General features: G+C 35.5%; 1 protein-coding gene and 2 pseudogenes across 1 annotated transcript; 1 reads left to right on the top strand and 2 right to left on the bottom strand.

The window, feature by feature from the left end:
* Window positions 1-455: 455 nt before the first annotated feature.
* LOC145607136 (pentatricopeptide repeat-containing protein At2g36980, mitochondrial pseudogene) lies at window positions 456-2,823 on the top strand (annotated as a pseudogene).
* Window positions 2,824-3,827: 1,004 nt separating this feature from the next.
* Window positions 3,828-5,120, bottom strand: LOC145609641 (putative clathrin assembly protein At1g25240 pseudogene; annotated as a pseudogene).
* A 5,340-nt stretch (window positions 5,121-10,460) lies between these two features.
* LOC145607135 (uncharacterized) lies at window positions 10,461-11,998 on the bottom strand. The gene is made up of 4 exons (XM_081662888.1): window positions 11,698-11,998; window positions 11,269-11,616; window positions 10,925-11,192; window positions 10,461-10,797 (listed from the first exon to the last, which is right to left on the bottom strand). The coding sequence occupies exons 1-4, from the start codon at window positions 11,996-11,998 to the stop codon at window positions 10,461-10,463; spliced, it is 1,254 nt and encodes a 417-aa protein (XP_081519014.1).
* Between the last annotated feature and the right edge of the window lie 648 nt (window positions 11,999-12,646).

The raw sequence follows: 12,646 nt of genomic DNA, 5'->3' as shown, positions 1-12,646 counted from the left end.
TTTTCTAAATTTTTGTATGGGTCACGTGTATCATTTCTTACACTAATACTACGCCACATCATCAATTAACGACGTTTAACATCATGTCATACCTAAATTAAAAATGCTTACAAAGAGATTCGAATTTAAAACTTCATTGAATGAAAACATGTATTACCATCTTAACTAAAAATAAATCAATGTTGTTTTCAAAAAAGAAATAAATTAATGTTTTATTAATTCATATTTATGTAAATATAAGTACCATTCAAAAAAATGTATAAATATAAGTATTAGAATGTAGAATAAAAACAATATAAATGCATTATAAGTTATTTCTGTCATTGTATTCTAATTTATCCACATTATAAAAGTTAACACGACTTTTAAAGTATCTAAGAAGCCCGGGTCAAACAGTAGTTGTACATATGGGCGTGTTCGGCACTAGCTTATAAGTAGCTTTTAGGTATCTTTTAGTGGTTGGTTAACTTAGAAAAAATTATGAGTGTAGTGGTAGAAGTAGAGTTTAGTGGCTGAAGTAGCTTTTGTGAAAAGTCAATATTATTAACTTTTGTGAAAAGTTAATATTATTAACTTTTGTGAAAAGCTAGGTAGTTGTTGAATTTTTCTTCTATTTTTTTTTTTAGAATTTTACAGCTAACAGCTAATTTACCAAACACTCATACTTAATTAGCTAACAACTACACATACAGCTAACAGACACAGGTACCTCTATAGCTACATTTTGCCAAACACGCCCATAATATGAAGGGGGGATAATATTCAAAACATTATTTAAAAACGGAGGAAGTATTAAATTACTCCATTTTTTAGAAGTTTTGGCGTGCAAATCAATTGAAATTTGTCAAAGTTAGCTGGTGTGCCACACCATCAATGGACAAAACTGATTCCACCAATTTCAGAAAAAAGTGAAGAATTTGGGTTTGATTCTTTGAATTTATCTAAGCTTCAAAACATGATATGTCTTCAAATTTGTTCAAAACCACATCAATAATTGTGGCAGCTGTAAGAGCAGGACAAATAGTGTCTGCTCGCAAGATGTTCGACGAAATGCCTATTAGAGATACAGTTGCTTGGAATGCGATGCTCACATCTTATTCTCATCTGGGTACTTACCCAGAAGTGTTTTCGCTATTTCGGAAGATGAGAATTGCTAATACAAAGCCTGATCATTTCACATTTACTGCTACACTAAGTGCTTGTTCTGGTGCAGGAGATGTGAAATATGGTTCTGCAATTCATGGTTTAGTAGTTATTTCTGGGTGTCAGAATTCACTTCCTGTTGGCAATTCTCTTATTGATATGTATGGCAAGTGTATGGTTCCTTACAGTTCTGAGAAAGTGTTCCAGGAGATGCAACTGCGGAACGTAGTATCATGGTGCTCACTTCTGTTTTCCTATACAAATGCTGGTCTTTTAGGTGTTGCTGCAGAAGTATTCAGTTGTATGCCGGGAAGGGTTGAAATATCTTGGAACATAATGATTGCAGGTCATGCCAGGCAGGGAGACTGCGAGTCGTGTTTGAACTTGTTTAGACAAATGAGAGAAAATGGCGGCTGCCCTGATCAATGGACTTTGAGTGCCCTCGTAAACTCGTGTGTTGGAAGGGAGGAAACCAAGTTTGGACGCATGATCCATGCTTTTGTGACTAAAAGCGGGTGGTATACTTCTGTTGAAGTGCAAAACTCAATTTTGACCTTTTATACTGAGTCAGAATCTCGAGATGATGTTAGCAAGGCCCTTCAGTCCATGGACTGCTGGAATCAGGTTTCCTGGAATTCTGTCATTGATGCTCATATGAAAATGGGGAATACCCATGAAGCATGGCTTCTATTTCAGCAAATGCCAGAAAAGAATGTTGTTTCCTGGACATCGATGGTTGCTGGATATGCAAGAAATGGACAGGAATCAGAAGCTATTTGGCTGTTTGTTCATATGATGAGAGATTCTGTTAAACCTGACGAGTTAGCGTTTGGTGCATTCTTCCTTGCATGTTCTGGTTTGGCTTTACTTGGGCATGGTTTGATGATACATGGATGCTTGATACGGCATGGTTTCCGTGCCTCTGTATATGTGGGGAATGGTTTGGTTAATATGTATGCTAAATGTGGAGACTTACTAGGAGCAAGCAGAGCATTTGGTGATGTTGTCAGCAAAGATTTAGTGTCATGGAACACAATGTTATTTGCATATGGGTTGCATGGACGGGCCAGCCAAGCCCTGCAGCTTTATGAAGAAATGTTGGCACAAGGGTATAGACCAGATGTTGTGACATTCATTGGTTTACTAATGACTTGCAGCCACGCTGGTCTTGTTGAGGATGCTCAATTTTTTATGGATTCTATGTCGTCAGTTTATGGCCTATCTCATGAAATGCATCATGTAGCATGTATATTGGATTTGCTTGGGCGTGGTGGATATTTAACAGAAGCCAGATCATTAGTTAAGGGAGTAAAAGCTTTCAAGGGAAAGTCATCTGAAACAATGCTAAGAGCATGTTCCATAAACTTAGACATACCGTTAGCAAAAGAAGTTGGGGACGATTTGATTATCACAGAGCCTCTTGATGAGATGAGTTATGTTTTGATGTCAAATTTGTATTGTGCTAGTGGGCAGTGGAAAAAAGCTGAGACGGTAAGGAAGATTATGGCTGATCAAGGAGTAAAGAAGACACCTGGATGTAGTTGGATTGAGTTAAAAAATGAATCGATAAGTTTTGTTTCAGGAGATTTTTCACACCCATACATGGACAAGATGTGTAAGATACTAAGCAACCTTGAACTTGAATTGAGATATCCATGCATTTTGAATTGCAACAGTTAAAATTTTTATCTCTGACATCTATATCTTGCCACCTTTCCTGCTTCATACTGAACACATCTAACTCACATTATATAGTTGATTTGTTCTATAGTTCTATACTATACTTTGTGCTCAGAATTATACTAACATTTTCTGAACACATGCATGTGTATTTACTTTTGTTCAAGTTTTACTTTGTGTTGCTTCAAGAAAATCTTTTGCTGATGCTGAAGCCAGACCCACACTTTTGTACTTTTGGCAAGTGAGCTGTACACTTATTTCAAACTTACTTGGTGAGTAAACTTTCTTACTGTGTGTTGTTCATGGCAAGGCCTCGTGAAATCCAATGAGAAGAGGAACATCAAAGAACACTTCCCTCTGCTCATTGAAAAAGAATGAACTCTTGGCTTGTAAAGAATGAAACCCAGTTTTTGAATTGTAAAGATGATATACAAGCACTATGTTTCATTGGCTATTAAGACATATATGGGAACACAGCTCTTGAATCTGAGCTGAGCAGTAACACTCAAAATAATAAAAACCTTATTTATTTATTTTTTTTATAAAAAAAAAAATTAATGCTATATTGCGATACAGGGTACTCTTTATGAAATCAACAATTGAAAAATTGACTTTTTTCTCTATGCAAAGGATCTCCTTAATTCTTTACGCATCACACATTCACACCTCTACTAATGCATAGTATCAACTGATGACTGATATACTACTATATGATATTTATACTTTCTTATTGGCTGCACTAAGCCAGTGTCTATAGAGCTGGTTTCTCTATTTGAACTAGTACAAGTAGTTGCTAGATTTGCACATTGAAAGATCAAATGTTCTAGATGAATTTGTGATTTACAGAGTGTATATCTAATTGTGATTGATTTATAGGTATACAATTGTGAATGATTTTGCTAACAAATTTGTATCCTCAAAAAGTATATGATTGTGAGTGATTTACAGAATGTTATGAAATACCAACAGAGCCTTCACTATTTGAAAACCCTATTAGCCAGGCAAACCAAAAGGAAAAGGCGGTCATATGGTAGATAACCAGGAACCAGAAGAGATTTCAAGCATCTAGAAGTCTACAACAAGCGAAGTACATATTGGGAAGGTTTACCTTCATAATCAATAAAGGGGTTGGACTGAGTTGCCTGTTGGACATTAGAAGAAGCAGCAAACGGATCCATCAATGCTCCACCTCCATTCTTAGCTTGGCTGATATCTTCGTCAAATACCTCCCATTTATCTGTAATTACTGTCTTCAAGGATGGCTTATCTCTTTCCATTTGATCAATATCTTTTCTCTCACTAACTAACACTATTGTTCCTGTACCTGTACCAGGATTCTTCTTATTATAAGCGCCTTTTTCTTCGTGATCAGCTATTGCTGCTGAAGGCGAGACCCCATTTCCATTAATAATTTTCTCAAGTTCTAATAAGTCGTCCTCTAGGATTTGCTGGATTTGTGGACATTCAGTTGCATGAAGCACCCCAATTATTTGGCAAAACTCAAAATAATCAGACAAGTCTTCTCCTTGTTTGTTGGCTCTATGTACTACATCCAGGGCCATTGAAGCTTCCACTTTTCCCATCCGATTAGAGTAGATTTTCACTAGAGCCTTGGCAATTCCATCACAAATCTTACTATACAATTCAAAAACCTCAATAACCATACAATCCATAGCCTCGAGGACCACCACTTCATCTGTCATCCTGATGCCCCCATATGGCCTGACATGTAGTACTGCTTCAAGCAGATCCTGCCACCGCTTCACCCTTTCCAGTTGCATCCTTATTCCATCTTTCTCCTCTACAATCACTGGGAGCGCCATCTCATCCTGCAACTCTGCTGACTGCGTGACAGACTTAAGGTCTGAGAACAAGAAGTAGGCCTGAACAAATGAACTGCAAGCCCCACGAAGAGGTCCATCACGAATATACCTATCCTGAAACCCCGACAGATCAAAGGGTAGCCGCCCAATCTTCCGTGTGCCAGGAGCCTTGGTGCAGAGGACTCCATGGAGGAGGATCAGAGACTTAAGAGCCACAATCCAGTCATGTGTACGTTCCAACCGGCGTGTTAAAGCCCACAGCAAAATGATCAAATGAGATGGTGAGGTCCTGACCCACATGAACACCCTCTGGGCATTCTTGTAATCCACACAAGAATCATCATGACTTGTTGCTCTGATCAATGCTGCCTCTAGATCAGGATGTCTGTGCCTCGTCTTCCTCGATAGGCTTGCCATTATAATGCTGTTTCGATCCTTTATTATACCTGATGCTCTCTTCCATAGCTGCTTCATTATTGTGAAGACTATCTAGCTGGTTCGAGTCACCGGGTGATCGAATATGATAATATGATTGGTGATATTGAGTTTTTGATTTTCGTTTGTTGTTGATTTGTTTGCGTATTGGAATTGTTGATAGGATATGAGGTGTTGTGGAAGTGGCGAAATCGAAGGAAGAAATCAAGAGGTAACAGAAACTGCTGGTCGGCAGAAGGCTGTTTCCTCTTGATTTCCTTCTTCCTGTTGGAGTTTCAAGCCAACAGGCTGTTGAATATGAACGTGCGCGCATGCACTTTGAAGCAATATGTCTGTTTTTTATTTTTTATTTTTTATTTTTTTGATCTTTTGATCTAGTTTATTTGATTGAAAATATGTTTTTTATTTTCTATTTTCTTTTCTTCAAAAACTAAATTTAAATTCGGTAAAACTGGCATACATGGAAGTGTAACTTTTCCAAAGCTTACAAAGTTTCACTTTCACATTACCAAAAAAAAAAAAAAAAAAGTGAAGAACGTTTTGTTAGATTTGTTATAATGCATATACTAGGTTAGAACCCGTGTTTATATAACACTAGAGCTGTCAAAAACGACACAAACTGGTGAATCCGAACCATTTCGAACTGTTCCGAAAAGGAACCGAATTGCTATGAACCTATTATTTAAAAATCGTAAACCGACCCGACTGAACCGATCCAAATGTATGAGAACCGTTAATGAATCGTACCCGTTATCAAGCCAAACTAATACAACCCAAAACCGAGAACAACCCGAACCGAGTACTTCAGAACCCGATAGCAACTCGACCCATTTTAAACCGAAACCGATTAAACCTGACAAAATCCCGATAAACCCAAATCGTTTACAACCTGTAACTTAAAAGCTGAACACTATATTGTATCAAAAAAATCTGAATCAAAAGCTAACTCTAGATTTGTTATTATTATTTGATCTTGAAAATCTTTATACAAAAAAGGGACTTAATTAAAGCTAAACAACTAATTAATACTCCGTATGATTTACTGGAATAACTAATTATTGAATGTTGAGCATATACTAGGATATATACGTTAACGTAACCCATTTAAAACTAGCAAAATCAGTTGTCAAATCGACTAAGTTCGTCTCGAGCCAATTATAACCTGAACCGATTACAACCCGACCCGATTAGGACTTGATAGGTTTTGACCCAAAACCCGCTTTAAACTGACAAATACCGTTTTTAAACTGACCAACTTTATCCCGAACCGATTATTACCCGAACCAATTATAACCCGACCCGATTAGAATCCAACCCGAAAAAAAAACTGTAATAAAAATAAACCTAACCGAACTGACCCGAAATTATTTAAAACCAATCCGAACTGACCCGATAACAATCCAACCCGTTAAAAACTGACCCGGTTCGAGTCCGATAGCCGGCTTTTTCGATTTTTATTTGGTGTTGTAAACCGAATACCGATAAACCAAATCCAAAACCGAACCGCAACCCCGATTAACACCCCTATATAAAACCTATCGTTCTTATACATGAATATCAATAAGAATTACACATATTTTGTAATTTTAAAATTTTTTATTTTCATCAAAATTATGATACAGTATGTGTTCAACGTCGTCTAATTCATATATAGTTCAATGTAGAAGGTCATTTATTAGTGTGTTATTTAAAACTATTTCAATTTCCTACGATAAATTGATAGGTTTTAGTTGTAATGTAGAACCTTCTAATAATTAAATTGAAAAAATGTCAAATATGGTAGCTCTACAAAAAAATAAAAAAATTTAAAAAAAAAAAAATGACATCATCATTGCAGTTAGGCAGGAAACTTAGTGGTGATGTAAGCATCTATAGTTTCAGTAATAGTTAATAGAACTAGTTTTAGCTCCGTGCAATGCACGAATATATAAAGTATGATTTATTATTAATAATCTAATATATATAAATAAAGTAGACATTTTAAGAGAGCATTCGGAGCGCCACGTAAGAAAATGTATTATTTTGACATATGAAAAATTAGATTAATAATTTAATTTAGAATTAAAAAATTCACTCTCCCCCTACGAAAATGTGACGAATAAGATTTAAGAATTTTGCCACATATGTAAAAACAGCGAATAGTAAATAATTAAAATTTAAACTTTTTAATAAACTAATAATTATCTTTTTACATATATGGATTCAAATCTTTGATCGCAACTATCTTTAATCTCTCCCTAGCAAATATTATAAAGATTACATATTAATAATATACTCATTGAGACGAATAAAAGTAAATCTCATATGACTATGATAGAGAGAAATTTAGAAAATTCCACCTAATTTTGAATAATTATAAGATTTTAAATGAGACTAACAATTTGAAACAAAACGAGTACATAAAAAAAATGCATAAGCAAAGAACTTAATTGAACCAATAAAAAATATTTTGTCATTTATTTTTTAATATAAAAATTTAAATTGTCACCTAAGCAAAATTAATGAATAAAGATTGTGATTTTAAATTCAAGCGCCACGCAAATAATTAAAATAACGAAATATAGTGTTAAAATTAAAAAAATTATCTTATGATATTAGGAATATTTTATTCAAATTTTTTAATTCATGAATGATCTTCATAAATATACAAAATCTTATACTGTATTTAATAAAATAATTTACTAGAAATGTGCATCTTACGGGCTTATATCTAGTATTCAATTGAAATAGAGTTAATTGAACTTAAATGACTTATGTAATACATTTTTTTTTTTTGAAATTTAAATTTGTTGATGTTTATAAATAAAATTTATTAAAAGAGTATATTTTTTTTTACTATTGTTTTTTTTAATAGAATTTTTTTTTTAAAATAAAGCTTTTTGGAGGGAAAATTTTTCACAAAATTATGCCAAGTGTCCCCTTTGGCCTCCGGTGATTACTTTAGTATATAGTATAGATACATGCAATTAAAAAATGCATCGTGTACCCCTGAAAATTTTCAAATGCATCATGTACCCCACAAAAACGGGTACTGATACGGATACGGGTACGAAATGGATACGGAATAACATCTATCTCAAAATAAGGGACACGAGTACGAGATGTTAAAATTCATAATATATACTTTAAAAAAAGAATTTGACCACATTTTTGTCATTCCGTCCTCTCATTAGATCATATATGAAGGAACTCATATTATTTGACAATTTTCTTATTTATCTTACTCTACATAAAATTTCTCATTAAAAAAAGTTGAACAACCTATGTCATAGTAGGATACGGTCCAAGACGTGTCGTCGTGTGTCCCACAGATGTCGGTGTCTGATATGTCTATTTTATATAGTGATTAACCCCGTCGCTTGGTCATAATTAGTAGTGTTTTTGGCTCTTTCGAGCCATTTTTATTACTAATTGGTGTTTTCTAGTGTTTCCGTAGTTTTGGTTGAGTTTTGAATGAAATTGCAGTTTTGGAGCATTTTCCCGGATTTTCATGGAGTGACTACGAGCATTGGAGGAGCACGACCTCCCTTTGAAACCCAAGGCCGGCTAGATTTTTCGAACCGGTGATTAAGGGCTCGGTACTTGAGATTCCGAGGCATTTTGGACCAAGTGTTAAATACCCGAAGAGGAAATCCGATTGGGCCGAAGATTCGGGGCCCTATTGAAGTCCAATGGAGTGCCCAAGGTGATCCGCCCGGGCCATGATGCGTCGCCTGAAGGCGCGCCCGGCCGGGCGGGGTGAGACAACGCATAGCAGCGTATGCGCCCGGAGGCGCGCCCGACTGGGTGCGAGAAGGGAACCCAGCAAGAAAAGGCAGGCCCGGCCGGGCGGTGTGGCGCCCGACCGGGCGCGTGTTTCCGAGGAAGATTAAGGCTCTGGATTAAGTTAGTTCAGCTTAGGATTTCTTACTTAGTATACATGTAATTTTATTAAGCAAGTTTAAGACCTTCTTTTACACACTCTTACTATTATTCTCTCTCTACTTAGATTTTCTCTCTCTAGATTTCTCTAAACTTTTATCAAGGATTTTTCTAAAATTGCTAAACCACTAGATCAGCTTTTACACAAGGATGCCCCTTTTGTTTTTACTGACGAGTGTCTTGAGGCTTTTAACAGGATTAAGCAGGCTTTGATATAGGCCCCCATTATATGTGCACCCGATTGGAATCTTCCTTTAGAATTCATATGTGATGCAAGTGACTTTACTTTAGGAGTCGTGCTTGGACAGAGAAAGAACAAAGTTTTACATGCTATTTATTATGCAAGTAAAACTTTGGATGAAGCCCAAGTCAACTATGCCACTACGGAGAAGGAGTTTCTTGCTATTATTTATGCTTTAGAAAAATTTAGATCATATCTTGTTGGTTCTAAAGTTATTTTTTTTACTGACCATGTAACTCTGAAGTACTTCATAGCCAAGGCGGAATCAAAGCCTAGGCTACTCCGTTGGGTTCTCTTGCTCCACGATTTCAACATTGAAATAAAGGACAAAAAGGGTGCAGAGAACGTAATGGCAGACCACTTGTCACGGATCAGGTATGATGAGGGTAAGGATTCTCTTCCTATAGATGATTCTTTCCCTGACGACAACCTGTATGCAGTTGTAGAGCAGCACCCCTGGTATGCTGATTTTTCTAATTATTTAGTGGGTGGTACTCTACCTCCTGATTTGTCCTACCAATTGAAAAAGAAATTCTTTTCTGGTGTTAAACATTATTTTTGGGATGATCCTTTTTTTGTTTCGTGAGTGTGAAGATGAATTATTTCGCAAGTGTGTTCCCGAATGGGAAGTTCATGGCGTACTTACTAGTTGTCAGAGGGGAAGCCAGGATTTTCAAGTCCTGGGGGCCGGACTTGTTAAACAAGGGATTGATTGAAAAAAATTAAAATGTACTAGTATTTTATTGTTACAAAAAACATTAGTTGAATCGTACTCTACGATTTTTCATGGTAGCAAAATCATCAATCAAAGATTCAACACTAAAATCTACAACAATCTATTTTTCTATGTGTACAACCAAAACATCTCTAAGAAAATCATCCTCCATTTTACTCCTTAGTTGAGTTTTGACGATATTTATTGCAGAAAAGGCACGCTCACAAGTTCCTATAGAGACAGGAAGAGTTAGCACAAGACGAATCAATCAATCAACAAGAGGATACGTAGACGATTTCCCTGTTGTAGTTAACTCTTGGCACAGATGTGATAAGGTGTATAACTTATCGAATTGCATATTTACACAAATATAAATATTTTTCTTGTTCAAGTTGATATTTTTCGTGTTCAAAGAAGTCTTCAGGGTAATGCTTTTGCACCAAGTGGCATATTTAATGAACATCAAAAGACTTAAAAGAGTCTTTAGGATCCAATGTTGCACTCAATATAAGAAGACAATCATTTGTTCATCAAACCTATTATTAATTTCTTGCAGTTGTGAATCTGAAGCTGCAATAAATAAATCAACTTGATAATGATGCTCCATTGTTATTTTTCCACCCTGACGAGAACGACCTTTACCGGCTGTGTAAAGAGTAGTCATATCTGGAATATCAACATTATTCTTCTCACAAAAAGACTTAACCTTTTCAAACAAATCATCCCAACCAGTCAATCTAAAATTTTGTATCAAGTCTTTTGTTGTAGAAACAAGACTCATAGCATTCACTATATCTTGACCACGCCATTGTAGAGCTTGGCATAAGTTAGCAGTCACCCTTAAAAGTTTCCTCATCAAGTGTAAAATAAAAATGAACTCAAAGGACATCAATGTATCATAAGCAGCATCAGCATTGGCACGTTGTTCAGAATTTCCTTCTTTAATAATGGATAGAAGAAAACTACCTGTAGAAGAAAATGTCCTTACTAAACTGCTGATTGAATTCAAATGAGATGTTCATCGAGTCAGCAGCACACTGCAAGCTCCCTATTTGATTCAATCCTCTTCCAGTTTGAACCTCGTCATTAGCAATCTTATTTGCTAAATCAGCTTTTGGTGCAGCTTGTAACTCATCATGTCTTTTGGAAGATGCATCAACTATATTGACTATAATTGCCAATTTAGTGAAAAATTGTTGTATGGGAATCACTTCTTGTGTAGCTCCAACCAAAGCTAAATTGAAGCCGATGAGCAAAACAATGAACATAGTATGCATAGGGTGAATCTTTCAATAGTAAAGCTTTCAAACCATTAAATTTCCCTCTCATATTAGAAGCTCCGTCATATCCTTGACCACGAATATTTTTTGGGTTCAAGTTATGATAAGACAAAACATTATATAATTCTTGTTGCAAGGTTAATGATGAAGTGTTTTCCACATGAACAAGATCAAAAAATCGTTCTTTTAAAATTCCATCATGATCAACAAACCTTAAAACAATTGCCATTTGTTCTCTTAATGCCCTATCTTGAGATTCATCAAGGATGACACAAAATTTTGATTCTCCAATTTCCTTTCTTATTTTATCTTGCACTTGTTTTGCTAAAATTTGCAAAATCTCCTTTTGAATTGTGGACGACGTATATGAAGCATTCCCTAAAAATAGTAGTGTTAGTTAAATGATGTTTGGGAGCATTGAATTAAAATACAAATCCTCTAACAATTTATAATGAGTACCTGGAGGATTTTGCAAAACGACTTTGTTCACGTCTTTGTTGTATGAGGCTATAAACTTTATTAGCTCAAGAAAGTTTCCTTGATTCTTAGAGTCTACACTCTCATCATGGCCTCTAAATGGACAATTTTGCAATGCTAGCCAACGAACTGCATCAATTGAATTTTTTAACCGTAACTTGTTATTCTTAATCTCTTCTTCTGTCTGCCCTAAAAGTGCTGGTTCAATATGTTGATTTGTATTCAACAAGTCATCACACGCCTTTTGATTCTTATTGTGTTGGGAATTCGGACCTTTTCCCATATGATTCAAAAAGGAACAACGCTTTCCACTATTCACTTTTTTCCAATTAGTAAACCCATCATGGGTAAAACATCCGGTTGCTATATTTGTAAAAAGAAAGCATGGAAAACAGAATGCCGCATCTCTTGATGGAGAATATTCTAATCAAGGAAATTGTTTAAACCACGTTGATTGAAATGAACGACGATGTTTTTCTGGCCCTAAATAGGGATAATCATCTTGAATGGGTTGAAACGCTTTTAGTCTCAGATACTCCCTCCTTATTATTTGCTCACGCTCATTGGGATGATAGTCTCTAATTTGTTTGCGTAGTCCGGGATCACGCTCAAGAGTACATGAGGTATTTTTATCGTTAGTTTCAAATCTTGGAACTTTTTGAGTGTTATCAGTTTCGGGAATTGAAGTACCAGATCTTTTTTGCCCCTCGAAATTTGTATTTTGCTCATTATCATCACTCGAATTACTTTCGTGATTCAAATTTGCCTTTGAAATGGACCCTCTTCTTGTTGATTATTAATTTTTTTGTACAAAAAATCTAGTGTTTTTGATTTCATGATTTAACCTATATCAATACAAAAACAGCAACTATTAAATTAAGTAGCATATAACCCTAAAATTTGATCTAATGGTCCATTCAATAAATTAAAA

Source organism: Chenopodium album, chromosome 23 (assembly GCF_948465745.1).
Source record: "Chenopodium album chromosome 23, dcCheAlbu1.1, whole genome shotgun sequence".
NCBI classification, from domain to species: domain Eukaryota; kingdom Viridiplantae; phylum Streptophyta; class Magnoliopsida; order Caryophyllales; family Amaranthaceae; genus Chenopodium; species Chenopodium album.
Note: the sequence above shows the minus strand (reverse complement) of the source record. Positions and strands in the feature narration are given on the sequence as shown.